General features: G+C 36.0%; 1 protein-coding gene across 1 annotated transcript in view; it reads left to right on the top strand.

Moving 5' to 3' along the window:
* NR3C1 (nuclear receptor subfamily 3 group C member 1) overlaps positions 1-25,691 on the top strand; it is a 73,118-nt gene that overhangs the window by 31,089 nt on the left and 16,338 nt on the right. Inside the window, exons 3-5 of the mRNA XM_085312732.1 lie at positions 13,684-13,847; positions 18,002-18,118; positions 22,742-23,020. Of these exons, the coding sequence (XP_085168858.1) occupies positions 13,684-13,847; positions 18,002-18,118; positions 22,742-23,020 (560 nt within the window). The remainder of the gene's footprint in view (positions 1-13,683; positions 13,848-18,001; positions 18,119-22,741; positions 23,021-25,691) is intronic.

The raw sequence follows: 25,691 nt of genomic DNA on the forward strand, positions 1-25,691 counted from the left end.
CCCTCATCTACCCAGCCAGTCATTCCATCCTAGAAGGCTATCAGATTGGTTAAGCAGGATTTCCCCGTGGTGAATGCATGCTGGCTACTGCTGATCACCTTCTTTTCCTCCATATGTCTGGAGATGACATCCRGAATGAGCTTTTCCATCCCCTTTCCAGGGATGGAGGTGAGGCTGACTGGCCTATAGTTGCATCTTCTAAGTCCATAGTAATACTTTTTAYTTGGCTTTTGGAAAATGTGTGGGTGGCTGATTGTTTCATTAAGCAAGTATATTACTTTTATTCCTGTTCGTATATGTTTTTTTAAGAATARTTTTGTTTATATTCTTTGCATCAAAGGTGGCAGAGGTCAGTAAACATAAAATTAAACTGTATTATTAAAGACATTAAAATTTTGTATCAGACTTAAGAGAATAGATTTGAGACAGGTTTGCTAAGTTTTAAGCTGTGACATGTTTTTATACACAGGTGTGGATATGGAGGAGTGTAAAAATAGTTGCACCAAAGACTGAAACTTTAAAAAATTAAAGAAAACCTTTAAGTAGTGCATAGTGGGAGGGCTTAGCCTTTTCCTTGGGAAACTTAGCTGTATGGGATCATAGTTCTTTGTTTTTCAGCTACTTTCTTTTTTTAAGTCACAAGGAATTTCTAGATTTGTTGCTCATCTTTCTTACAAGAATTACTGCTCTCTCTTTAATGAAGTAAAAAAATTTGTTAATTTTTATGTGACTTTATTGCTCGTGAATAAGTGTGGACCATATCTACACATATCTGGGCTAGCACCTTACAAGATTCTTAAATTGAGTTGGCCTTGAACCTTGATTCTTGCCCCTAGCCCTATGAAGAACATCTTAGAATCATCTTCATCTGGAATTAAKATCTCAAGGTTGTCAGAAGTAGGTTTTTGCTTCCAGCAAAGTTCCCAAGGTACCGTGTTTTTGTTGCTTTTTGTTTGTTTTTCTTTTTGTATCAGAAGCTGATTCTCTTCTTCCTAGATTATTATAATAAAGCCAGTCTCTCAATGCTTACTTTCATTGTACTACACTACATTTTCCTTATTAAAGATAGACCAACATTGTTCCTCCAGCTGTTTCTTTAAATAGTGATCACTTTTCTGAAAACAGCTGGATATAACATTGAATTGAACGTACAACATTCCCTTTGAAGGGGATCAAAACCTGAAAACATACCTATTGTCTGAAGTTGGGGTAAAATGGAGTGGAAGAAAATGAGTCAAGTGGACTTGTTGAAAATAAATGGAGCRATCAGGTTTCACTTAATTTGTGTTGTTAAAGCAGTATATCTGTACAGTAAGTTCACTTTTGATCATATTATCCACACCTAAGTTAARTGTAAACCTGTATTATTTATGGGCTACTCTTACCTGAACTAGAAGTACACATTCAGTATTGAAATGGTAATGTTCAGATTTTTCAATTTTTTGATTTTCAATTTCATAATGAATATTGACTGAAGTGAATTAAYAGTATGCACCTTGATTTAACAGTTCAGGATTATATTATCGCTATATCTGTGTAAAATGTACRCTCACTTCACTTGCTAATTTTTTGCATATGAAAAGCTTTGCTTCTTTCCCACCTTCATATTAACAAGGAGAATATCTCAGAAGTGCTTTGGACATTTTGAAGTTACTACTGTATGTTACAGCTATTAGGTAATATAACAGAAGTTTTTAAATTATGAGGTGGGATCTTTTCTTTTAGTTCTCTCAGTTAAAAGTAGATGTCATTTAAGGAGACTTCTTTTTGCTGTTTAAGAATCTTGTTTAAACTCTGCACTGGCTCCTTTTATTTTGTTCACTGGTGTTTTTTGAGCTTCTGAACTCCTGTTCAAAGTTTAAAGAACAATAACTAGTCAAATGTAGAATAATGTCACTTGAACAACCTATGACTCAACAGTCAACCAAGTCATCCTGGATCCGTATCAAATGGACTGAGGCCAAAATCTAAAATTGGCACATACTCTCTTCCCTCGTCTTCATATATTTCCACTGAAGCAGAGCCTGAAATGTAACACGTTGGTTAATGTTCCATAATAAACTGGTTCACATATAAATGTATTCTTTTTGTTGACAAAGTCTGAAAGCCTATGCCAGGAGTAAAGCCTCATTGTGTGAGGCTTTATACGGACAGGAAAATGCACGTTATGCTTGGAAGAATTTGCCATCTTGATTTTTRTACTCTTGGTCCCACTTTTAAACAGAGCTTTTTTTAAGTTGTAGAGAAGGAGGGAAGAGAAATTCCTTTCTGCTTCTCTTATTCTGTTTCCTTTTTTCTGTTCTCTTCCTTCTGCTCCTTAGAAAAGCTAGGTTTTTGTATCTACTTTCTTATTTTTGTTTACTAATTTTTTTACAGCAAAGCAGAAAACAGTTATACAGACTAAATGTGTTGAACAAGATTGTGTGTATACATTCATAAAAATCAGTGTCAGGATTCCTGTTGTAGGATTATACTGGTAGCAGAAAAGTCTTACAGATTTTTTCTAAATAGCAGAAATATACTTTCTAATTATAATTCTAAATATGTTTATAGCTTTGTATATATGATTCAGTGTGATTTTATACCAGTATTATCCTTCAGCTTTTAGAATATGTTCTCTGACTGTTGCAGTTAAATCTTTTACTCTACTTCTTATAGTAACATTAATATTTTTTTCTACGTACATTACAGTCAGCTTTCCAGATGTCTCTAGCCTTTTTTCTAGCAACAGCATTTTGGCAGCTTGTGCCTACAGCCCTGTGATTGACAGAAGCACTCACATTGAGAAAACTAAAGCGATGTATACATAGCTCACATGCTGAGGTCATTAATGGGACCAATCCGGTTTAGTATTTTAATTTAAGTTCCTGTGGTGCGACATGAATAAGGTCGCTGTCATAAGAAGTAAAATAAATACTTCTCAGATACATGCTGACTATATAAGTAAGCCAAAATGCTGCTGTGACTGGTTCAAGCTCGTTGGTCTGCTTTAATAAGTACAAACCACTCTCTGCAAGAAGGCTGTTGTCTTCTTGTTGAATTCAGTATTCCAACAGAATGAAATCAGAGTGTTGAAGGAAATCTGTCAAGATATTAAATTTTTGGCAGGTACGTTGACTGTGGCTTTGTTCACAAGATTCAGTGTTTTAATATCGGAAAACTAAGAAATTGTTTCCAAGAAGGAGCCGCACATGTAGAACAGCTATCTCTGTAGCTGTTGAGATTAGAAACAGCACTTACTGCATTCGGGGACTGAATAGAATAGGAACAATTTCATGTATTATATTTAAAATCAATTTTTATAAATCAAATTCTAAGTAGTTTTTGTACTTTTTCTACTAACTGCATATTGGATAGTCTTGCGTTGTCTTTATTGCAGTCTTTCTGCAGAGACGCCTGCTTGCACCTTATTGTATGAACTCGGAACGCATACGTGTGCATTACAACCGGATGTTTCTGCAAGACTGAGATCTTGACAGTTGAGTTTTTAGATGATCCATGTCCACATGTAGATCAAATGCATATGTAGATCAGATGCATGCTTGCCATCCAGCCAAGCATCAGGAATTAGGATGGTCTGTGATTGTTTGATTCCATATTTTAGGTAAAAGATACATTAGGGTAATATATTTTATTACTTTTTTACTGTCTGTTTATTTAAGGAAGCAAGGATGCACAATGAAAATAATAAAAAAAGACCTTTGGAAAAATATGAATAAACTGATTCATATAGAAATTAAGGTAAGTTTTTTTTTTGTTTTGTTTTGTTTTTTTTTTTTTTTTTTTTTTTTTTTTTTTTCTTGTTTTCCTGGAGTATTGTAATAAATGTAGAAGTTTAGAACATATAACTTAATTACCATATTCTGGTCATAAATACTTTAAGGCTGTAGTACATTTGAAATCCCAGGAGCTCTAGCTAAGGTTGCAGCTGCAACATCAATTACCATTTATCCATTCCAAGAAAGCTTTGCCTGTGCCCTTGAAACCTTTACATTTTGGAGAGTATCCAACAAAAAAAAATCACGTCACTCACTTGCGTTCGCGTTTCTTTTTCGCTCCTCTGTGAGCTCTAAAATGGTAGCAGACGCCATTTTAAAGTAAGGCGAACCGGTGCCTTTGATGCACGTGGCTCTGCAGCAAGCTACAGCAGTGTGCGACCTCGGCAGTTGGAGAAAGCTCCCTGGGGCTTGTTCAGACTCCTGGCACTGGCATATTAATTGAAGAGCAGTGCTGAGACCGTGCTGAGACACCTGTGATAGGTGAGGACGACCATCCTCAGCTTTTGGAATAAGCACCGCGCGGACGTGAGGAGAGGGGTGAAGCGGCCCGGTGTCCATAGGGAACCTCTTCTGGTTAGATRCCTTCGCTTTGCTTCTGTGGGCTTTATCAGACGGTCTGCACAAGGGTTCCTTCTCTCTGCATTGTGTTGGTATTTGCCTGTGCTTTCAGAGTTTCTTGGTATTTAACAGAATATAGTTTATAAGGAACGAAGGAAGCATCCTCAGAATGGTAGTGTCGGCCGTCTCGTCTACTGTTACAGAAACACGCACGAGCTCCCTGTGAAGCCTATTCTTAGTAACACTCGCTCGCTGCTGAAGCTCTGCTAAGTATGTACAGTTAATATTTCTAGCTCTCCGGTGTGGGGAATCTTGTGAACTAGTGCGTTGCGCTTGTGCGTGCATACTGTCCCTGCGTCGCAGGGCGTGCGTCTCCGCTCGCTTCTCCAGTAGTTGTAGTCACCGTTGGTGCCAGCAGCTGCCGTTGCTCGTGCTCCTGATGGCTTTCACTAGAGCTTTGTGTGTTGAGACATGCGCCTAACACAGACGTGGGGAAGGATATGATTTCCTGTATATTCAAAGTTTATATATTTTTTAATTAAACAAGTGTTATTTCTTCATACGTTTATGGAGCACCAAGTTTTGGGTTGCAGTCCAGGTTCTTGGTAAGAAATCTTGGCTGTGYGGAGATCAGAACCTTGCCAGCATCAAGAAGTTGGCTAGTTCTGTACAACAGTGCTTACAGCAAAGGTACACATTCTAACCTAGCTTTATGTATAAAAATGCACTTACTATTTGAAAACAAAATACTTCATGTACATATGGATATATGTATAGCCTTTCCTCAATTTAGACTGAAATCACTCTTGTTGTTTTGAACTCAGTGTTGATGCTTTGGTTAATGTACTTGTTAAGACATATGAGAGTTGTTGGAAATGTAAGCAAAAAATGTTTACATAATTTGAGGCAACTTTACACAAAACAATGAATCATACATTTTGGTTTTAGTTACACTGAAGTGAATGGTAAGATGTGTGTTGTTCCAAAGGCACAGGGGTTAATTATGAGACTTTGCTGCTTTAGGTATGTCTCATATTTTAAAAGTATTTTGTGAATTAGAATCCTAATATTTTATTTTCTTAAGTTTGCTATAAAATACATTCTGATGTAAAGACAACTTCAGAAGAAGGAATGATTATACCCACCAATATGACTCTAAAATAACATCTCTACAATGAGTTTCTGCATGCAGAAATGAATTAAATCTGGGCATGGGCTCTCTCTTTTACCCATTCGTCCTGTTTTTACCATTGTGGCTACCAGTACTGTTAAAGGCACGTACACAGAACAAGATCATTAATCCAAGCTCTACTTGCCTGGTTTGTCCATTCATGGTTAAGGTGTTTATCTAGGTGAGTGATAAGGGAGTGGTGGTAATCTTCCTGGCTTTCAGAGCGGCTGTAGAACAGTAATATTGGATCTTTTTATTTGCAGACTTTGATTAAATATTGTAGTCTGGTTTAGATACTTAATTTATTATGGCATCATTGGGAGTGTGCTTGCAATCAAGAACAGTTCAACAAAACAATTCAGTTCTGTTTTTAAATAAAAGCATGAAAGATAGCTCAAGTGGGTTCTGCATAAAAGTGTGTGTGTGTTTGTTTTTTATTTGGTTTGGTTTTGGGACATTTTATACATTCAGGTAGCCAGTAGGGATGTTTGAATCAGCATCCCAAGAGGCCGTTGACTTCGGCATAAATTGCAGTGTGTCTAATCTTCGCTGACAATATTTGAGCTTTGTGCGTGCTTGGTGATTACCAGATAAACAAAAGATATAGACTTGTATGGGTTGGAGTTCATAGACAGTCTGGAAGGAAAAATTGATTCTTAACAGCTCTTGCCAATTTTCAGTCTCTTTCAAATTAAGTGATTATTTTACAAGAAGGTGTTGTAACATGCTTTTCTGGAGTACCATGGTATGGATTCTGTCCAGCTTTGTCAGAGAGATCTTTCCAATGACAGTTAAGTCTCTTAAGCCAAGCATTTTAGTGGAGTCTCCCAAAGCAGTTATGTAAAGGATAGCAACGGTAGCTCACCATTCTGTATGCATGGCATTTTTTCCTCTGTGCAAAACCTGTACAGTCTGATACTAAACAGTATTATGCCATACTAATTAAGAAATGAAAATTAGCAACAATATATTTTCATATGTGAAATATTTTAAAAAATACTCAGCAAAATACATTTTTGAGATTATTTTCAGTTGACAAATATTATTTATTTTAATATTGTAATAGATATTTATACTTCTAGCAGAGTCAGTTTACAGTTTTTTTCTGCTTGATCTGAAGACTACTTCCCTGTTTAAGAACATATCAAAAAGTAATTAGCAGTTCTTTAGTTAATAAAGCAATAAAGAATTCAAAAACTGTATTTGGTTTGTGTATGCAGCTGAATCTTTACATTATTCTCATTGATAAAAATTAAGAATGAGGCCCAAATGGCAGTGACATTGAAAATAGTTTTTCACCGTTGTTTTGATTATACTACTTATATGGATAAATAACCTACTTTTTAAAATACGTTAATTAAATACTGAGGTGTCTTATGCTAGAAAACCAAGACTTACGGCACATAATATTTTGTGGTCTAGATTTAGCACGGAATGAATGCTGCTCTTATATGTGAAGTATTACATTCGAAGTAGGAAAAAAATGAATAGACTTATTTATAGTACTTGGAAGCTAGATAAATTTAATCAATCTTTGAGCTGTTTTTTCCCATCCTTGATAAATCCTGTCCATTTCCTTCATTAGAATTGGCAATCAGATGTGAGTAAGATTTTTCTTAGAGGTTTTCAGGAGTCAGTTGCAGGTGTTCTGTTTTTTAATTTATAGTAGCACCAGGGAATTTCTTAGTTGTCTGAATGTCTAAGAAAAATTCTTTATTATGTGTTTCCTCTGAACTTTTCTTCTAAGTGTTTTTTTTTTTAAGAAGGTAAAAAATGCTGAGCTGACAGTTCCTGCTTTGACTAGCAGGGCCGTAGATTTCCTGAGATGCTCTTTTTCCTGTTCTATAGCTTACAGTTGTTTTCCTTATTTATACTTCATTTTTAAACTGTTAACCAAGTKKTTTTTTTTCCCTCCTTACACATGAGTGGCTTGCTATTGGTGCTAATTTTATTTAGTTTTTTTAAAAAAGAACTTAACTTTTACAGTTGACCACTGCTTTTCATGCTGTGCTGTTTCAGAGAGTAGGGCAAGTCTTCAGCTTTCACTTTGGCCAAAACGATTGCAAGGGGGGCTGAAAGGAGTTCTGCATTAAAATTGCTTTCTTGAAACTGCATCTGAGGTTAGGATGCAATGGTTTTTGCTCTCAAAATACTGTACTTGCTTGAATGCCAATTTAGCGTGTGCYGGCTGTGCCAGGACGTTGGCATCACCTTGTTTCCTCCATTGTTCTGTAAGCCGGGGTGGATTAGATCTTATCACGATTTAGTATTAAATGTGATTGAAGTTATAATTCTAAGCTTTCATTCACTAGTAAAGAGTTGTAAGTTGTAGCTTGTAAATGACTAATAATTACAGTTCTCGAAGGTTTTTGTCTCTTCATTATCTCATTGGAGATTTTTTTCATTTAATAATGTAAAGTAATAGGAGCTTGGTATACTTTTAAAATAATATGATGATGTTTATCCGTGTTTAACATGGCTAGGAATGTATGTATTCTATGTTGTATCAGAGAGATTTTATAATCTTCACAAGAAAGACAGAAGAAAACAGGAAAAGAAAAAAGCAAATTTTTTTCCCAAGTAGTGAACAACCAAACTGAAGAAAGCTTTCTTCAGAAGAGCGAATATGTGGCTTTATCTGTCACATCATCTTTCTGCTCAAATTTTTATAGTTAATTACAGGGCTGTCAGTTTTATGATCAACCATATCTGATATCTCAGTTTTAATAGTCTTGCCAGAGGCTCGTTGTTGTTTGCGTTTCGGACTCCCTCGTCTCTTGCTCCTGTTGCCGTCCTTCCCGCGCTGCTCCGCGAGAGCCGCCCCGGTGGGACTCCGGCCCGTGAAAGATAGGATTTCGCCAAAAGAGGAGACTCGGGGCCGTCTGTGGAAAAGAGCCCTGCGAAATAAAAATTCGCACCACCACAAACTTTATCGCGCCCTTCGTTATTAACGCTTGAACCTTGAGCCTAGCTTGAAAGTCTCCGGTAAATGATTAACAACTAAATGGTTTTAGTTTACCGGCGTAATTTCTGCAGAGATAATTACTGTAGCTGCATCTTCTTTTCTTTAAGTCTTTCCATTTTCCTTCCTCATTTCCTTGACTGGAAATGACAAACAAATGCAATATACCAACAGAATTAGCTTTATATATAAATAATTTGAAAAAATACATGTGAGTAGAACTCACTACCTTTTAAATAACTAATACCTTTCTTTCTAAAATAAAATTAAATTAAAGGTTTTACGAATTTGGTACTCTGAAAATTTAGAATAGGCTTTTTCAGTTTCTTTTGTGCATGTTTATTTTTTCTTTCATTTAGTTAAGGATCCTAGTTTGTTAGGTTTTTGCTGACTTTAAAAGCTTCCTACTAATAGCTAAGTAGTATTTTTTCATTATTGTAGCACTTGAATTGTATTTTCCTCCTCTTATTCCTTCCTTAGAATGTGTTTGTCTGCCTTCTACTACTTCATCTAATACTATATAGGTAAAAGATTTATATTAAACCTCAAGCCACTTTGCTTTAGAAACAGCTATCACATTTTTTACGTATCAGACTATAAGCTGAAGTGAGTATGTGAAATTCTTGCACTTAGTTCTTATGCACTATAATCCATACTGTTGTCCATATTTCAGGCAAACAGAATTTTATTTTACACAACCAGGGAACAGGCAGTATCTGGCAGTTTTCCATACAGTTAGTAAATAGTGGCCTTATCTGATATTGCCAAGCTTGAAAAGATACGCCAGAATCCCAGATTAGATTGCTGGCTACTGCTTTATTAATCAATGTAATAATTTATTTTTAGTTTCATAAGTCATATCATCTGTTTTCTTTCTCATATTACATTTTCTATGGTGCTCATAAAGAAAATGAGCCCTATTAAAAATTAAAGGTGATTGAACAGTTTCATTAGAATATGTTTTGGCACTACCATAGTTTCTATGACACTTGATGAATATTTCCTTWAAAATGCTTTTGTCATAAATTTAGAAAAATTCAATTCTTTATACTTCATATCTAAATTAGCGGCCTTCAAACTATCTTTAGAAAGATGCATCCCTCTTTTTCTGTTTTTAAATAGTTTAATGGTTAGAAGTTCTCAATTTATATTCCTCACTTAAGATTAGAGACTGCCAACACTGTTGAAAATTTATCTGTATATTTCAGCGTTTAAACTGAGATGTTTTATTACAAAAAAGGAGCTACTGGGCCTAAAAACTTCAGAAATAAAGCAGATTAGATTTTGAATGGTCAGTGATTACTGTGGATTACTGTTTTAAATAGTTTTTTGAGGTAAGCAATCATCACGCAGTTTATTAATATATTTTTTTGCTTGTGACAATGTGAAGTAGAGAAACAGAAACGATTTAAATCCATTTTCCAAATATACCAGTAAGGTGCAGAGAAAGAGTGTACAAAAAGAAATGAATGCAAGGGATGGGAAGCCTTGTTGCGAAGTTGTCTGAATGGCTTGTCCAGTTAGACAGGAGCGAAGAATCAAATACAGGTTCCCAAGCCTCAAATTGCCCTCTTACCTTTGGGACTTTCTGAAATCTTAGTGAAAAAACAGGCCTGCCCCACAGCATAGTAAAGGAGATAGTAACTTTGGATGTTGACATAGCCTGTGTTATTTGTAAGGCAGTGCTGCACTTACAGGATCATAAGGAAAAGATTCTTTGTTGGGAGTCTTAGTAAAGTGAGGTTTTATCTTTTCCGTATGCTTAAGCAATCGCTGGTATTTATGCACATTCTATAAGCAAAGAGTGTCAGTAGCATTTGGCATATACTTCTCATGAACTTTGTAAAAGCTTCCTCACTATTGCTATATAAAGTCTCAAACCTGAAGGTGAGGTGAATTGTTGAAGTGATGGAGTGTGTGAAACCGATTTAAGTATAGGGTACTTCTGTCTGTATGTTCTTGCAGGAGGAAATCTTACACCTTAGAAATATTATTCACAAAACATACATACAAAGAATTTTATTAAAGTTGCAAAGCGAAGCACTTGAAAGGTTAGTATGAAACCATGATTAGGCCAGGTTTTGGCCTACATTGTAATACAGCCTTTCCCACCTACCATTTTGTGCAGACCTCTGCTTCATAGAATGCAAAGAGTGAATTGGACTTGACTAGTAAGCAGCCAGAGAGTATTTTGTTATTGATTGTAATGAATTGTGTRGCCATTTGCTTCACATTATATAAATCGTACTCTGCAGAGAGAGGGTCTTTTTCTGATGCTTAGTGCTATATCGAGCATTTCAGACTTCAATTTTTATTTAATGCACAAAGATAAACTCAGGTGAATTTAAACTCAGGTGAATTTATTCAGTAATTTTGGAATCCCTACTTTGAAATACTTAAAACTTGATTTCTTATAATGTTGAGTCTTATCCTGATCAGATATACGCAAGCTGCAGCCCACACATGGCCAATTATTGGAGGCAATTTGAGATTATGTAGCAGGCTGTGGTTCTGAATGAATTGTGCTGCCAGTTTTAACAGCCTGCTCTGTATTTCCTCAGCAGTCCAAAGGAGCACGGAGACTTATCTTTTTGAATACAAAGTAAAGCTGAGACTTGCTGTGAACAGCAGGCCTTCCTACTACATGCAATACACATACCCGTTTTGAAAATACACACTAATTCCAGACATGTGGCAGGCAGGGCTACAGAATGTATGGTCTGTTCAGCCAGTGGAGCTGAGCATCAGGGATCTTGCATGTGGTGTGCTCAAAGCACAGCTCCGCTGCCTTCTAGATATAATGTGCATTTCTTCAAGTCACATGTCGGATCTCAAATTCAGCATTAAGAAGACAGGAACACACCATTTGCTTGTTTCCAAAATGTTTGTTTGATATTAATTGAATACCATCACGCAGAGCTTTGTCTTGGAGGCAAGGGTAGGTTTCTTTTCCTGCAAACCCATAACCGGTAGCTTTTGTCTGCTGATTCCTCCATTGGAAGAGACAGGACCATACAAAAAGCAGATTCTTTACATTACATTGTTTATTCCCAGAGCACCTCTCTACTGCAGAAAGCAGACATTGTTTGTAAAAATTACGATGAGCATGTAATTAAAGGTGCATATATGTGAGGACACCAAATAAAAGTAACTGGGATGAATTACATTCTGCACTTGCTTAGGTGTTAAGTGCTTGATTGTGCAACCTTAACAGTCTTTCTCTGTGGTTTTGTGTGCGTAATTTTTTACTCTTTAAAAGAAGAAATAATAATTAGAAAGCACAGAAAATCCATTTTGTGTATTATAGACATGATTAGAATCATTAAATGATTGCCACTTCAGTTGACTRAGTAGCCAGTGATGGTGGTGATAGTTGTAAGCCTCTTTGTAGAAGAACACAGTGGAGGAAGTGTTACTTTATTTTCCTTGTCTTCTGAAAGAGAAGGATTGATGTGACAAATTTCAGTTCTTTTCCATGTTTTGGAAAAAACTGTTTTTTCCTCAGTGGGCTTTTTTCCTTCTCCTGTTCCTTACGGTTGACTCATTCTACCTCATTCACACTGCTAGCCCTTCCTATTGAAGCCTTTACTCCTCCTTCCAGTCTTATTCTTCTCATATGGCCTATATTCTGTTCTTCCGTTGTCTTATCGCAGCCCTTCTTCTAGCATGTTCTGCCCTCTTGTGCTGCTATCTTCTTGTCCATTTTTTTCTTTTATTGCTCTGCCTTCTTTGCTCTAGCTTAGATCCAGGTCACTTTCCACCCCCAGTTCATCTCGGCCTCTGTTTTATTTTTATTTTTTATTTATTTCTTTTTCCTGCAAGTGCCTGAGGTCTTTGTGCGCTTACAGTGGTGAATTCTTTTTTTCTCTAGCTTCAGTAATTTTCAATTTTCTCTGTCCCATATTCATCAAAGTACAGACTTTATAACATTTATTTCTTCTGATTTGACTTTTTTTCCCCTCAGTATTTAAATTATAGGATTCCTGCTCTTTGCATCTGCTTTCATCATCTAACTCCTTCCTGAATGTGAGCAAACGTTGCAAAAGAAGTTCCTGGATTCTCTGAAACACTAGACTGGATATTTCTCAGTTGCTCTATGGGGATGGGACATTCAGAGGGGATCTGTTCAAAATTAAGGCCTTTGAAATGTTGGAGTATTCCAATTTGGACCAGAAGTTGAATATTTGTGAATATTTGAGAACTACTTTTTTAAAGATGTGTGACCAAGACAAAGATTTTCTTGAGGAGAGAAAAGGTAATTTTTAATGCAAAAGCTAACACTCACTAGAATTTTAAGTCCAGGATAYATAGATGCTCTGGAGCATTTCTCTGTAAAGGCTTCAAAGGTGTAAAAATGTGTTGTTTTCTGACTTCATCTGAAAAGTGGCTGGAGCTCTTTTGGACAAAATTTTCTGTGAAAAACACTTAAGCATATGGTATAGAAATTTCATTTAAGTGATTTGAATTTTGCAAGCAAGCTCAACAAGGAGGTGCTGAGGCAGCGTTAAATAGGTAATTCACCAGGTTTGTCTGGCTCATTCAGGTGTGCTGGCTGCGTTTAGCCTGTGAACTCAGAACTGTTGGTTCTGCCCTTATGACTGGGAGCAGCCTGAAGGTGTTGTGATGGGTTCTGCTTGTTATTCTAACAGTAACAATAGTTAAACCGATTCTTCGTTTGTAGATGACCTTATGTGGTTACATAGGAAAAACAGATCCTGGGATTAGGAATATATATTCTTTTTCTAAAATGCTGGGGGACATGATTGTTTATTGATATAAATGTATATGAAACTTAAATTGCACAGCTTCTTGCATGGAAGCGTCTCTGCAGAACTCCGTATGATGATGGTGGAAAGGAAACTCCTGTAGAACTTACTGCAGACTACAGGGAATGTGACAGTAATGAAAACTGTGGAACGATTGTGTGCTTTAGTGGATTGAAGAGGTTAGGTAATGGCATAGGAAACATGGCTTCAGAGATGTATAAGAGGAGTAATCCTGACCAAGTCAAACAGGCAGTGAAAAATCCATGCGGCTTTACTTATTCATTACGAAATTCATTGTTAAACAACTTCAGAGTCTGGTGAACTTTAAGTGTGCAGAGCTTTAAGTATTTAAAGATCAGGACAATCAGTTTCTTGAAGTGATGGATAATACATTTGACAATATTCCAAAAATGTTAATTAAAAGTGTCTTTATGCTATTTTTTTTAGCCCTGGAATGAGATCAGATGTAAGTTCTTCTCCATCCACAACCTCAGCTACGACGGGACCACCTCCCAAGCTTTGTCTGGTTTGCTCTGATGAGGCCTCTGGGTGCCATTATGGTGTTCTTACTTGTGGCAGCTGCAAAGTGTTTTTCAAAAGAGCTGTGGAAGGTAAGATATGTTTTGAGGAATTTGATTTTGAACAGTCTAATAACATCACTGAAATCCATATTATTTGTAGAATCCTACAGGAAAACCCCACGCATTATATCACTGTTCTTTTCATAGTAAAATAACATTGATAATGGTGTGATTATCTGAAGCATAGATTGCATTTACATTTATAAAATGCTCCCATTCACACACAGTGTAAAAGGATGTATTGTTATCTTGGCTTTTTGTTTCTTTCCTTTTCTTTGACTGCATTGTTTTTGTTTATTTGTCCTATTTATATACAGATTTGTGTCTGTGTGCAAGAGAGAGGACTCGAAGTTTGTGATTTTTAATTTTCATGTTGGTTTTTGTATAATACTGTACAGGAAACTCGGTAAATCTCTCATATGCATGATCATGATAGCTGTACGTATTTTGCTGTAAGCAGTGTTGGTTTTATTATATAAATGTCCATGTGTGATATACTAGGGGTAACAGAAATGTGTGTGTGGTTTTGAACCATTGAGATTTCTGCCTAATAACAAGAAGAAAATCATTCTAGAAAATAGAAATGTTGGAAAACTAAATTGGACCCTCTCTGGTGTATAGCAGACTAACGTACGATTCAGGAGCTGCATAAGTAGCCATTAGGTAATGAACTAGGTTGTACCTCAGTGCCTGACTCTGCTTTGAACCAGATACACAGACAAATTGCGAAATATATTCTCGGTGTCTCAGGACAGTGATTCCTGTATTCTAAAACTGTGTAATTGTTAGTTACAAAAATCTCCTACAAGGTTTCTTGGCTCATGCCCTTTTCGTGCAGTTGTTACTAGATACTTTGAAGTGAATCAGACTATTATTTTTTGCAACTGTTTTTGTAATTTGGATTTCACGTGAGGGAAGGGAGGCTATGTTTGACAAAGACATATCAGGATGCAGCGCTTCAGAAGCACTTACTCTGAGTTCCTAGCTCTCTTAATGATGCAGTAGGAAACTTCATGGAATTCCAGAGCTTCTCAGAGGGATGAGAGAAGTTGAGTTCATTTCTGCTAGACACAACAAAAAAGGATGTCGATTCTGTAGCAAGCTGGAGCTGTTTCTGAAGTATAACAGGAGACAATACTACTCAAATGCAAAGCACTGRGCTGTCTTTGCAATTTCTGAGCTGCTTTGGCTGGCTGTGTGCCTCCCAACTGGTCCCATCCGGAGTTGTGCTCCCATTTAAGCCAGGCTTTTTGTTTGAAGCCAGTAATTACCAGTAACTTGGATTAAAATAAGGTCACTGGATATCCCCTAAAAGAAGTATTATATAGGAGCTGAATATATATCATAGTGATAGGTTTTGTCCTTCTCAAACTTAAAGAAATGAGGAAAGTGTTGATGCATTAAAAAAAAATCTATCTAGAATTTGTTTTAATTAATGACACAGTTTGGCCACATCTTTTATAAACTGTATTAATTTTAATTAGGTAAGGCAAGGTTTTAGCAGAAGAATTAAAATAAACTCCTCAAGATTTACCTTCACTTCCATTTTTATTGTTCTGAAGGTTATCCTGACCTTAATTCTTCCRGTTAAATTCCATGGATGTTTTCAGGAGCTCTCTCAGTATCTATTCATTTGAAGATTGACTTAAATAATTCATTTTTGTCTCTTAATAGACATTCTTCTTATTTGGAATATGTATAGAAAGGATTTTCTCCAATATCCTTTGTATTAATATCTACTAGGCATCCATTAGTGCACAGATCCACCAAACTGCACATTAGTTATGCAGCCTTTAGCCTGAAAGTCTTTTTTGTGCCTTTTTCTATACACAGATACACTGTGAGAAAAACAGGATATTAGAACTATCAGTGTCTCGAAATTAGTATAAAGTGTATTGCTTTCAGTAAAGAGCAGAACCAGAGGAAGAGAGAAAGGATAGAGATGGAGCAGTGACTGTGTATTTATGTACAGGTCTTCACTCAAACTAGGTCCTGTCTTGAGGAAGCCAGCACTGCCAGAGCTATTTGGTGCTTATTTTCACAGTGCTTCAGAACCTAGAGACCTCATGATCCAATTTTTCCTGTACCAGAATCAACCTCTTCACCGCCCTCCATGTTACCCACACCCACCTGCCAAATCTTCATCACCCCTCCCCTTCTCCTTTTCACCTTGGTTTGGATCCTCACACCTYTTCTGTCCTTCAGATTCCCTCCAACAGRTCTGCCTCCTATTGTGCTGCTTCTTCACCTTGTTTAATTGTCTCTGTAGCACTGTTCCTCTGGATCCTTTTTGCACATTTCTAACCATTTTTATAAGCCTTTGTGGTCTAATGATTGATTACTGGCTGGCCAGCTAGGACAAGTGTACTTACTCTGTTTAGATGTTGGTAATGCCAGGAGGTTATTACTGGTTCTTGGACACCAGGTAGGCCAGGTGCATCTCAGCAGATACTGACCCTAAGTACAGGTTACATGTTTTGCAAACTTGGTCAAAACAGCCTTCCACTACTCCCATTCTATTCCAGGGAGTCTTGCATTCTCYATATTTTTATAACACTCAGAGCTCAAACCACGTACATGTACTCTAGGATGTAAGATGTAGAACAAGGTTGTCCTCTGGGCTGGCTGTACGGTGCTCATATCTGCAGTAAATTATCTTGGAAACATCTCAGTTTGCTCGCTACTAATTTTTACCACCATATTATTTGTTATCTTGGTCTGTTTTTTAAGCAGCAAATAACTGGAATGCATTCTTTTGTGCAACTGGTGTGTCTTCTAGGCAGCATTCAATCTAATCAGTTTCCCTTCTTTTTTCACAAAATGTTGATGTGGCAAGAAATCTTTTAAAGTAGTGTAATATAAAGAAATAATGTAGCCTTCACCAAAAAAGGCAAGAATGGCTCAGTATTAAATGTAGGAAACAAAGTATTATTTTCATGAAGATGAACATTTTTGTCAGAAAAGAAAGGACAGCTCATAAAAATCTACAGCCGAAGCATCCTATTACAGTATTCACTATACCATGATCTGAGTAAAACGTCTTTGTGAAACAGGAAATTGCATTCCATGCTCTGTTGCATTGATTACAAATATTTATCTGTTTTTTTCATGTRTATATACAAATACGTAGGCTTYATATGTATTAATATACTGATAATGGTAAACAGAACAATGATTCACAGGTCTATTTACTAATATATCTTMTAATACAGAGATTATAAAAGGCTCAGTAAGACTTCCTCTTCTTTAAATGAAAAGGCTTTGAGGGTTCATTTAGGTAAGTGCTCAGGGTTTCTTTGAAATATCAAGAAACTTGAAACATTTCCCTGGAAAGAAGCTTTACTAAAGCCATAGTAATGGACTTTGCATACCCATAATTTTCACAGCTGATTTGAAACAAATTCCATAATCAACCTTTTTTCTGCAAGAAGATTCTTAGGACAGCAATTGGATTCTGTTGTTAATAACTCAGTACTTAGAAAATGCGTTCATTTCTCTCACTGTTATACTAACAGGGCTTTAAAATACAGTGTAAAAGCCTAGGTATCAGCTTTATCCTCACCAAAGGTGTGAAAACACCAGTTTATTTGATCCCTAGCTGGAAAAAAAGTGTGTCTTTTAGTAAGATCTTTTTCTATGAGAAGTTATCTTTGGACAACTATTCATACAATTCAAATAATTAAGWATAAATCACATTCTTGCCTACAGCTACCCTGCTCTTAAGAGCTAGGCAATTCAGTTATTTTTAGTTATGTTTGCCGTATTCCTATGCTGAACTGTTCTGAATCTGTGAATCCATAAAAATGCCAGCAAACTTAAGTTTGCCCACTTCAGACTCTAATGAAGAGGTTTCTTGACTGTTTAGATGATGAAAGCTCTGTCTATATATCCATACAAACTTTGATATTAATACTTATAAAATGTATTTATTAGTTTATTTACACCTCTTGTGAAAGCATTTAGTGGATACTCCTTAGAGGATAGCTTTGAGAAATTAAAGAGAAAAATAGCTTAAATATTTAAATTTGCCCATTGACCAATAGCAAAAGAAATTTCTTCCTACATATATTGACTTTAGTGTGTAAGTAAAAGAACTGAATTGGACGTTTAGAAATAGAAAATGTATGGATACTGATTATCAGCTATAGAACTTCTGGTTATTTTGTTTGTTTTTGTGAACATAGGGCAGCATAATTATCTGTGTGCTGGAAGAAACGATTGCATTATTGACAAAATCCGGAGGAAAAACTGTCCAGCGTGCCGCTACCGGAAATGTCTTCAAGCTGGCATGAATTTAGAAGGTAACTTTAAAATACTTGAATCCCTTTCTTACTTCTGAATCATGTACAATGAAGGTTGTGCTGCTTATGAAGTTAAACCAAGCATTTGAGCAGCATTTTAATGTGTTAAAAGTACATATCACATTTTACGGCATGTATAAGCATTTTAATGCAAAAAGACTTTTTTTAAAATCTAGATTTCTCCTATACTTTTGTCTCCTTACTCAATAGCTCTTTCAATAAGTTTAGTATAAGTGAGTCATCCACAAAAAATAGGGCTATTTCTTATTCCTGTCAGCACATATCCATATCTTGTTTTCTTTTTCACTGAATCTGAGACAGTGGAACTCTAACAGAAGTCTTGTAAGGAAATACTCTGCATGCCCATTCTTAGGGAGGTGAACTGAAGCTGAAAAACGCAAAGGGAAAAACCCAGGGACGTGGATCTAAAATTGGGCTGGGACCTATACTTCAAACTGAAGAACAGGAAAGTCTTTTTTTATTCTGGCTGTGGGATCCTGTCCTTGAGCATCTGTCAGAATCCCTCTAGAAAATGTAGTATAGTAAACAAATATAAAAATGCTATATATTTACTCTCTACTGTATCCTGGATGGCTAATGAGAAACCGAAGACCACATCAACTAGTGATTTAGCAGCAGTTGTAAAATTGCTTAAAGCATTTTTCCTGGTGTAAGACGCATTTTATGCTTGATATTTTTTCCTTGATTTGTTGACATTAATATAGTGCTTCCTAGCATAGTTATCTTGGTGATACCTGTACAATCAAAATTGGCAGATAAAATATCAAAAATGTATTTGTCAGATGGAAATGTAAACAGTTTTAAGCAAAACCAAGGTTCTTTGGTTAAAAAAAAAAAAGTAAGTGCAAAATTATGTTAAAGAGAATGTTCATATAAGAGTCTATGTTAGCACGTTCTTTCTTCCTCTTTTCTGCTTTAATTAGGCTGATGAATCATCAGTATTTCTGCCCTGCAGGTGGCTCTACATGCCCCTTTCTTCACAGCAGAAGGGAAAACCAACACAGTCTGATATGCTTCCCATTATATCATATGCTTACAAATAAATCCTCTACTTAGGAGTAGAGATTTGTGGGGGTGGGTTGGTTTGTTTACATATTATCTGTGATCTGCATGCAGGGAAAAAGGATGTGTGTCTTAAGAGCCAAAATCTACGCCAGTGTATTCAAAAATAAATGCTAAAAGTAAGTGAGGTTGTGAATGAGTGTCTCGTTGGAGCTAGATTTAGTTTGTCAGACGCTCCCAGTGGACTACTTGAAGTTTGGTGGACCCTGCACTTCAAAGATAGCAGGTTAGTCCACTTACCTAGTCTTGGTATCCAAGGTAGGAACATGTCTTCCCTAATGGGGTTGCTATTGCCAGTAAAACCTAAAGAAAGTTTAGAGTAGCACAAAAAATCATGATTTTCATTTCAGGGTGGAAAAGAATACATTTTGTTTTAAGACTCTTTTTTCTATTTTTTCTTCGTAGTTGCTTAAAAATATGTATATTAAAGTGACTTCAAATGTGTAAATTAATCTACGTGAGTAAAGCATCTCATATGTATATTTCTTAATATTAAGCTTTTCCATTCCTGTTTGAGTATATGTGAACTCTTTTTAAAGTAGACTCCAGTATAGCTAACCTCAGAACAGCTCTAGGACATGTTGCATGAATTGCTTTTCTGCACGAAGAAAATGAAAATTGGATTAAATTTCAGACACTTGCCACTTTTCCATGTGTAGTTTGGAGTCCTTCCAACTATACTTGCTTGCCTGAATTTTGGCACAGAGAGCCCTAGAGAATACTGATTTTTCTGGAGGATGGATATTATATATATTACTGGAAAAAGCAAAAAAGAAATTGCTTTTTTTGACAGAGAGAAAAGGGACCTAGAAATTCAGCAGTATAGAAAAGTGGAAGAACACAAGATAGTGTGAAACAGTGAAAAAGAAAGAACTATGAAAGCTGTGATTTATTAGACCTGAAATATTAATTAATATTTATTAGATCTGAACAGATCATAAATTGGTCGTACAGAAGAAGCTGTAGAATGGAGGACTAAGAGGCAGCATAAAGTACAAAACGGACTCAGAAAAACTAGTCTTCTTTTTATTTTGACTATTTTTGGATCACAGTTCAAGAATTACTGTTGTTTAGAAGATAATAATTAAATGTGCATACTTTTTAGACAGTAATTTCTTTTTGAAAAGGCATCAGGAATATCTTAAGTGAATAAAAGATACACTTTGAGCAACTACCAAATAATGATTATAAGCAAACCAGCTAATGAATAGCAAGAGATGAGAAGTCTTATGTTAGTCTGAAGGTCCCTTTCACTTAACCTGTCTTCCAACATACATCATCTTTTCTTCTAGCATCTTTACTTCATGGATTTCCTGATAGAGTTTATGTTCAGTAGCTGCTGCTAGACATCTTCCATGAATTTGTCCAATCACTTTTTGAATATATGCAAGTTTCTGACACTGTTTAGCCCTCTGCTTAGTGAGCATTTCAGATAGTGTTTCCATGAATGGTTTGGTCTTTCACATTCTATTTACTGTCTAAATTTTCCCTCCAGAACTTTTTCGTATTCCTCACTATGTTGTTGGCACTTTCATGGATTATGACCACTGTCTTCTCCTTAGCACTTCACAAGAGACTGTCTAGCTACCTCATGAGTTTTGACACATTTGCCTTTGGCAGGCCAGCCAACATGGCATCACAGAACAGACAGTTGAATTGCTTGCCACTTCCTATGATGGTCTGAAGACCCATCCTTTGCATAAGGGGCTATATAGCCATGTCTGGTGGAGAGGTCCCATCTGTGAGATTGTTTTCCCGTTTACCAACTTTGTGCCACCATGACACAGTATCTGTCTTCATCTGAGCTGTAGTGAGGCTTTCAGTCCTTTAAAACTTAACTGAAGAAATTCTCTGTCCTCCGGAGTTCATTTCCTAAGACTATGAGCTGCCTGCACTGCTTCCATGCACAGGACACGTGCCCAGTGGCAGGTACTTATGTGCTGCACAGCCAGTGCAATGCACTGGGAAGCCCATACGATGTTATTGGGTTCCAGACTGCCAGGTTTTTATTTGTTGGTTTGCTTAACAAAACATCTTGGATGCTTTTATTTCCTTGWTAGGTTTATTTGTTTAGTTTATCTTTAGTGATTTGCCTTAAGAAGTTGACTTTAAATTTGTAATATTTTTATATTTGAAAAGAAATTAGAAAGAAATACAGTATCTCAACCTTCTTTTTTTTGAAAGTTGTAGCTGTATGTCTAGGTCAGGTCTAGTAGCACAGCCTAATAAATTCTTGCATAATGCTCTTTCTCATCAGATCTATTTCTTTTTATTATAATTTAATCAGACTTCTTTGACTGGAAATTTTCCATACCAGRTGTCAGCGTTAAGCTGAAGGCATGTGTTTGTAAATTTAAGTTAAAGCAGTTCATTTGCTTTTGAAAACAAGGATAATGTAAYAGGGTGTGTCGGTCAGGGGAAAAACAATGTCCAATAGATTTTGGAGTAGCAATTGCATAATTTAGATGAGAGTAGCAGGAAGCTCCAAGGAAATGACTTTTGCTATTCCCCCAGCAAAATCTGTRTGAATATGGCCAGTATATAAACCTTTGCAAAACTGAAGTTTATGTGAGGTCCATAGATAATTTGTTATCTTTAGCAGTTAAGTTGCTGGAAATTCTGTCCCAGACAGTGGGAGAAATGGAAGCAGGAGGAATATTATATTCTGTTAATCTACAAAGGTGATAAATTTCTGATCATTAGAGATTCTGCATTGGTCATTAAATTTCTAGTTCTTACAGAGGAACCACATAACATATTTTATGTGCTATTTGTCTATTTCTGAAATTCCAGAATAGAAATCAATTAATTAATTAATTGAAAAGAATTGGGTTTTATTTCAGTCTCAGTTAAATAGAATATTCACTTTTTCAGACTACTTCCAAGAGAATTGACAGCCAAGTAGGAGATTCCATTATTTGACAATATGCTTATAAATTGTTACTTCAGCTTTCTCTAGCTTACAGCTAACATCTCTCTGTGATGTTTTATTTATTTGGCATGTGAATTTTATGGTTTAATTACTGAAGCAGTTATTTATATGCAAGGGAGTTGGCAAGAAAGTCTCCTGCTGCCCAGCACTTTCCCAAAGATGTTTTCCCTGGCTCCAGAGATTCACTAACTTCCTACCCTTGCCTGTATTCTTTCCTTTTTTCCACACAGTTTCTCTAGCTAATATACTGAGCGAATTATAAGATGCCTGGTCCTGTAAGCATTTCCGGTCGGGTGTCAAGCTGCTATATGAAGTCTCATTGAAATTTTACATGTAAAAGAAATGTTAGGATCAGGTCTCCCTGCAAATATTATTTGACACTTTGAAACATTAGGGAAAATACGCCTTTCATTACGACTTAGAATACTTTCATGAGAAACTTAGTTGGCATTGAAGTGAAATTATTTACAATTTTATGAAAAAAATGCTTTAAAAGTTTCAATTGGCTTCCTGCAAGTGCAGGAAAATGAAAAATAGCTTTTGCTCTTTTTTGTTACTGTGTGGTTACTTTCTGTTATCTAACCTGTGACTTCCAAAAAATTTCCTAGCTCGAAAAACAAAGAAGAAGATAAAAGGAATTCAGCAGGCTAATGCAACGGGAACGAGGGATGCTTCTGAAAATCCTGGAAACAAGAGCATAGTTCCTGCATCACTGCCACAACTAACCCCTACCCTTGTTTCCCTGCTGGAAGTCATTGAACCAGAAGTTCTGTATTCAGGCTATGACAGCACTCTGCCTGACTCAAGCTGGCGTATACTTTCAACTCTCAACATGCTAGGAGGGCGGCAAGTAGTAGCTGCAGTAAAGTGGGCAAAGGCAATACCAGGTAATATGCAAATACATTGATTAAAAATGCAATCTTTTCATTATAGTTAAAAGATTGTCTTTGTATTTGGAGTGTTTCAAGGCTTTCACAGATAAAGTTTTAGTAATATCTGAGTTAATGCATGTCTCAAATACTTTTGGGGTGGAAAAGCAGAAAAAATACAGGTGCAAAAATTTTCTTATTAAGATTACAAACGAGGTCCTTTTAGTTGAACCCTTTGAACACTGAGTGTTATAAAATGTTAAAACACKTTTTTTTGCGTAATATAGGCAACTAATTTTTAATTAGCTCTAGTTCCACCTCTGAGTTAAATATTTCTTCATTATTTTTAGCAGTAAGTTTCTCATGACTTTCATAGACTGATGCAGTACCCATYCTTTATACTAACTTGCCTGGAGCTGTATTAGTGGATGGTTCTTTTCTTCTGTCCTTCAGCATATCTGTAATTTTTTCATGACTGGGAATAGTTATTTAAGTGTCCAGTTCCAGAGTGGAAGTCAAGATGTTCATTTTCTCTCAAGCATTGAAGCTGTGCTATTAACTGAATGTCACATGGGGAAATAGGAAGGTGTATTGCTATTATGTCTCCCATCTGAAGACAGAATTAGCAATTACCTTACAGAAGAAGGAAGTAATGTCAAATCTCAGCCTTGGACATAATGTGTATCATCCTGTTGTACAGCTGTGGGAAAGGTCAAGGCTACATTGAAGCTGGAGATCAATGTATTACTGATGGAACAAAGACRAGGAATGGTTTTTTTGCCTTCACTTCTAGTCAGTACTCTTAGCGATCTGTTTTCAAAAACCCTAGCCAAACACGCTTTCATAATGCATGTGTTGCCCAACAATAAGCCATGTAACAGGTCTGCCAGCTGGGAAAAAAAAAAAAAAAAAAAGTCTGACTGTGAAATTTATTCTCCCATTTAACATCATGGTCCCTCTTTTAAGAAAGGGGAAATAAACCTACTAAAAATATTTTTTTTAATAAAGAAAAAGAAAAAGTAGACCCAAATATGCATGTCCAGTGGAGATGTGAGTAGAGAGCTGTATATGTCCATCAGGGCTTTTCTGCGAAGGGGAATTACTCTGGATTAGCTAAGCCCACATTAGGTAAAGCTCATGTGTGTATACTTTCTTCTAGGGTAAGTCTTTAGGAGACCACCTACTATTCTGAAATGCAAATTCAGATATAATTTTGTCAAACAGTTTTGTATTCATCATCTCCTTTGAATAGTTTCTCAAAATAGGCAAGCCCTTTGTGGTGGAACATATTCATGAAAAGCCAATCTTAATAATTGTATTAATAGGAACTATTCTTCTCATATMTTTTATAGTCCTTTTTATACTACAAAGGTTCTTTTTGATGAGAATATTTAATTTATGTATGTATTTTACCTTACTTCTGTCTATTTTACCGCATYAAGCAGACCAACAGTAATCTAGCATTGATTGCTGCGTTCTGTAGCCTGAAATCCTACAGTTAGGATTTTAAAAAACTTTTTCTAGAGGAATGTTTAAGTAGACATTTCAAGACTTGATGCAGTAAGTTTGAAATAACTTTGAAATACCTTGCTGATATTTTAGAAATAGTAACTGTTAGTTACTGCTGTCTCCAAAGCCAAAAGCTTTTTTTTGTTCAGACATACCAGATTTTGGGATGTAATAATCCTCTGTATGCTATCTATTTAAACATCTTTAGGAAGCAGAATTGTGTTGAACTCTTGTCAGACACCTAATGAAATTAARTGAAAACAACTTGAATTTAGACTTTTAATAGCATTCAATGTGGCACAGTCTTTTCTTGTTAAATGTAGGCAGGACATGATGGAAACTACTCTTGGAAATTAAAAGCTGCCTACATTTTAAGCCTGCTTAAGGGACCAATTCTAAGATTTTACACATTTCCTTGTTACCTTCATTGCTTCTATTCATTCTGTATGTTCTCATAAGATTTGGAGTAGTTAATGATGATGAGTAATGGGAGGCATCCTTCTAAGTTCAGGATAAAAATACTGTTGAATTAGAAGAAAATTTGAAGTTAAATCATTTATTATCCAGTAGACTGCTATCTCAAGAAGTAAAAAATGCTGTTGTTTTGCAAGCTAGCTGAATGATTTTTAGTTTATATTAAATATAATTACTGTATTTCTAATCCATCTTTAACTGACCATCAGTTCCAGTGATAAGTACACGCAGATATTCCAATTTTTTTTAATATTACATTGCCTTCTAATATCTGTAATAGTTACAAAAAAATATCCATCTGACACAGTACTTATCCAGAAAGGCTTTCAGGCTGCATTTACTTTTGTGGATGGGACCCTGAGAATTTATTTTGAAAGTTTTTCTGTTAATGCATATATAATGGATAATGCAAGGTCCAGGAGTTTTTTATGCTACTTTCTTTTGCCTATCTTTCTGCGTTATGTGTGTTTTGTATCAAAAACAGTTATACATTCAAACTAGTTCAAGATTGAGTTAGGCTAAAAGCTTCTGTTCGAACCTCTGAAGTCTCGCATGTAGTCTGTCATACTGCCCAGAAAATGTAATTTGAGTTCTGTGGTTGCAGTGCTTAATTTCTGCGTGTGCAAATTTTTGCATAGACCAAGAATTCCCTAGTGGTATGCTGAGTACTTATATATCACCCTGGTAGGTGGAAAATGGTGCTGAA

This window comes from Rhea americana, unplaced genomic scaffold, assembly GCF_003343005.1.
Source record: "Rhea americana isolate MKP2758 unplaced genomic scaffold, rheAme1 scaffold_37, whole genome shotgun sequence".
In the NCBI taxonomy this organism is placed as follows: Eukaryota; Metazoa; Chordata; class Aves; order Rheiformes; family Rheidae; genus Rhea; species Rhea americana.